At 55.3% G+C, this 3713-nt stretch overlaps 1 protein-coding gene across 1 annotated transcript in view; it reads left to right on the top strand.

Annotated features, from left to right (window-relative positions):
- The window catches only part of LOC119292560 (BURP domain-containing protein 12-like), a 3314-nt gene extending 1206 nt beyond the window's left edge, over positions 1–2108 (top strand). Inside the window, exon 3 of the mRNA XM_037571360.1 lies at positions 1–2108. Within this exon, the coding sequence (XP_037427257.1) occupies positions 1–1843 (1843 nt within the window). The 3' untranslated portion in view covers positions 1844–2108.
- The last annotated feature ends 1605 nt before the right edge of the window (positions 2109–3713 follow it).

The raw sequence follows: 3713 nt of genomic DNA, 5'->3' as shown, positions 1-3713 counted from the left end.
GCTGCTCCTCCTCCTCCTGCTGCTGCTCCGCAATGCCGCCGGCGCCGCGGCCGCGTCCTCCTCGGTGAACCCGTTCACGGCCAAGGCGGCCTTCATCCGGTACTGGAACCGCAAGGTGCCCAACAACCGCCCCCACCCGGCCTTCTTCGTCTCTAAGCTCTCCCCGCTGCCCGCCGCCGACGCTGCATCCTTCCCTTCGTCGCTCCCCGACATCACTGCCCGCCTACCCACACTCTGCTCCAAGGCTGCTCTGCTGTGCCCGTCCTCTGATGTAGCGTCGCTGGCGGACCGGAAAGGCCAGTTCAAGAGCTACAGCGACGCCAACTTCACCAACTACGGCTCCGGCGCTGGCGCCGGCACCGACGGGTTCAGCACCTACTCCCCGGACGTCAACGTCGCCGCCGACTCGTTCCGCCGCTACGGCCGGGACTCGTCGGCGCGGGCCGACTCCTTCGCCAGCTACGAGGCCAACGGCAACGTCGTCACCGCCAACTTCACCTCCTACGCCGGCGGCGCCACTGGCGGGTCGGGCTCCTTCACCGCCTACGCCACGGACACCAACGTCCCGGAATCAAAGTTCACCAACTACGACGCCGGGGCCAATGGCCGGACCCGCGGGTTCACATCCTACTCCCAGGAGGCCAACCACGGGGAGAACAGCTTCGCCGGCTATGGCAAGAGCGCCAACAGCCTGCGGGAGACCTTCACCTCCTACGGCGGCGACACCAACACCCTCAGCTCCGGTTTCGCCAACTACGGCGAGTCCGCCAACGGCGCGACCGACACCTTCACGGGATACGGTGTCGAGGGGAACGTGCCCGAGAACACGTTCCGGAGCTACGGTGCCGGCGGCAATGCCGGAGTGGACACGTTCAAGGGGTACCGCGATAACGCCAATGTCGGGGACGACAGCTTCGCCTCCTACGCCAAGGGTGCCAACGGCGGGACCGCCGAGTTCCAGAGCTACGGTGGCTCGGCCAACCAGGGCAGCGTCGCCTTCAAAGGCTACGGCGAAGGCACCAACCGCAACCACCACATTGGGTTCAAGCAGTACGCCGGAGACAATACCACGTTCAAGGGGTACGCCAAGACCGGCGTCGACTTCAAGGAGTATCACAACACGTCAAGCACAATGTCAGTGTCGGCGGAGGCAACCACATCCGAGCATCAGCATATGAAGTGGTCTCCAGAGCCAGGCAAGTTCTTCAGGGAGAGGGAGCTGGTGGCCGGGAACCGAATGCCCATGCCGGACATCAGGGACAAGATGCCACCCAGGGCATTCCTGCCGAGAGACATTGCCAGGAAGATACCATTCGAGCCGAATGCCGTGTCAGAGGTCTTCAGGGTGCCTTTGGACACGGCGATGGGCAAGGCAGTGGCATCCACGGTAGCCGAGTGCGAGCGCGCGCCCAGCCAGGGCGAGACTAAGCGGTGCGCGACCTCAGCTGAGGACATTGTGGACTTTGCTGTCGAGATGCTAGGCAGTGACATTGTTGTCCACAGCACGGCCTCCACGGCGGGCAGCGGCGCGGACATCAGGCTGGGCAATGTCACCGGAGTCCACGGTGGCAAGGTGACACGGCCTGTATCATGCCACCAGAGCCTGTTCCCGTACCTGGTGTACTACTGCCACTCGGTGCCCAAGGCGAGGGTGTACGAGGCCGACATCACCGCCGCCGACTCCGGTCAGAAGATCAATCACGGGGTGGCCATCTGTCACCTTGACACTTCTGATTGGAGCCCGTCTCATGGAGCGTTCATCGCCCTTGGTGGTAAACCCGGCAAGATAGAGGTTTGCCATTGGATCTTCGAGGGCGACATGACATGGACAGTCGCAGATTGATGCTGCCATGACAACTGCTTAATCTTGCTCTTGTGGAACTAAGACAAGTACTTTTACCAAGTTCCATCTCTTTTTCTTTTGCAACCTTAATGGTTTAAGAATTGTTCACTCTGTGTGGTAGAAAAAGGGCTGGTTCATCATCAAATGTAAACTGTAAATCCTGGAAATCTGGGTGAGCTGAGGGTAATTTGATTTTCTTGATCAAATTGCCTTTGTTGTGGTAAAAGAAAAGAATTCTGTTTATCTATATCATATTCCTACTTGATAAAGGTGTGTACTAGTAATTCATTCTGTCATTTTCCTGTATGTAGCACACCAGGTGTCAAATAGTTTAATTCATGATCTAAAAAAGGGCAAGTATCAAGTCAGCATGTAACTTAAGCGGCACATGATTTGGATTTGGGTGATGTCCTGTATGTACCAACTTCCAACTTTCCATAGTCCAAAAAGAACATAAGTGATGAAAATAAGTGTGAGCTGACAGAAGTCCCTTTATTTTAGGTCTATCATCTTCATCATTACAAAGTGATTTTTTGGAATTGGATTCTTGGTGCGATCGACATGGGTAACGAAAAGGCAGCTTCCAATAGCCCCACAATGATCATGCATGGCATGCCACTTCTCCGGGAATCTTGGGGAAGTGCCCCTCTTGAATTTGCAATGAGGCCGCCGAGCTAAGCCCGGGCGGCTGACGGCGCTGGCGGAGGAGCTCCTTCCTCTCGTGGCGCAGGGTGGTGCGGGGCACCTTTGACGAGCGGGAGCGCGTGCCCCTCGATCTGGGTCTCCACTCCACGTCGGATTGCTTCCTGGCGACGACGCATGGCGGCGGCGATGCAGTAGCATCATGGAGGGCCTGTTCTCCTGCACGGGGTGGATGTGGACGGGCTGGTCCACGGTCAGTACCAGCCGGATTTGGCTTTGGTGGCCGGCGTGTCGCGTGGGATGAAGTACTGGGGTCCATGACGACGCAGGCAACTCCGGGGGAAACCCTAGATCTTCCTGGGATCGAGCGATGGCCATGCTTCTGCGTCATAGTCCCTCTTGAGGGCATCGGTTCGGGAGTTTGCTCCGGTTGGAGGGACCACCGGGCGGCGGCGACTTATGTCTTCACGGCGGGGCTCCGCGTGGATCCAATTAATGGCGAGATTGAGTTGGCACGAGACTTTGGTCATGGTGGACGATGGCGGTGTCTCTGACATCATTTCCTTGTTGAGGCATCGTTGTCGCTTGGTATGCTCCGGGGAAAACACTAGATCTAGGACTCCCGGATCAGAAGATGGCATCACCTTCATTTTTAGGTTTACGAGGCCGAAATCACCGCCGCCGACTCTGATCAGAAGATCAATCACAGGGTGGCGGTCTGTTACCTTGACACTTCTGATTGAAGCTTGGCTGATGGAGCGTTTTTAGCAGAAATCGTAGAACGTATTTTCATTAAATAATTAAACAAAGTACAAGGTAACTAGTACAATTAACCAATGTAGGTTTTGGGAAACATAAGGAAAATAGTTAATCCGGGTCCATGAACTGTGCTCCACAACTCCTTATCTTGTCTGCTTTATTCGGTTTTGCTCTCAGCTCAGATGCCCATAATCCTTCCTTGAGATAAATCTTCCAATGTATTAAAGTGTGGGGCTGCTGATCTGAAAATTTTATCGTTCCTGACAGACCAGATACTCCAACAGCTCATGATGATGATATCCAGTGCTATATCGGATGGAAGTATGTGAAGTGTTAGCATGATCTCATCATTTGTTGATATACCTCTTTGTTTATCTTGCATGAGATAATCCCAGCATCTCATGGCAAATGGGCAATCCCAGAATAGGTGAAGTGATGTTTCCTCAGTCTTGTCTGCACAGAGCACAGA

This window comes from Triticum dicoccoides, chromosome 4B (assembly GCF_002162155.2).
Source record: "Triticum dicoccoides isolate Atlit2015 ecotype Zavitan chromosome 4B, WEW_v2.0, whole genome shotgun sequence".
In the NCBI taxonomy this organism is placed as follows: Eukaryota; Viridiplantae; Streptophyta; class Magnoliopsida; order Poales; family Poaceae; genus Triticum; species Triticum dicoccoides.
This window is presented reverse-complemented; position numbering and strand designations above follow the sequence as displayed.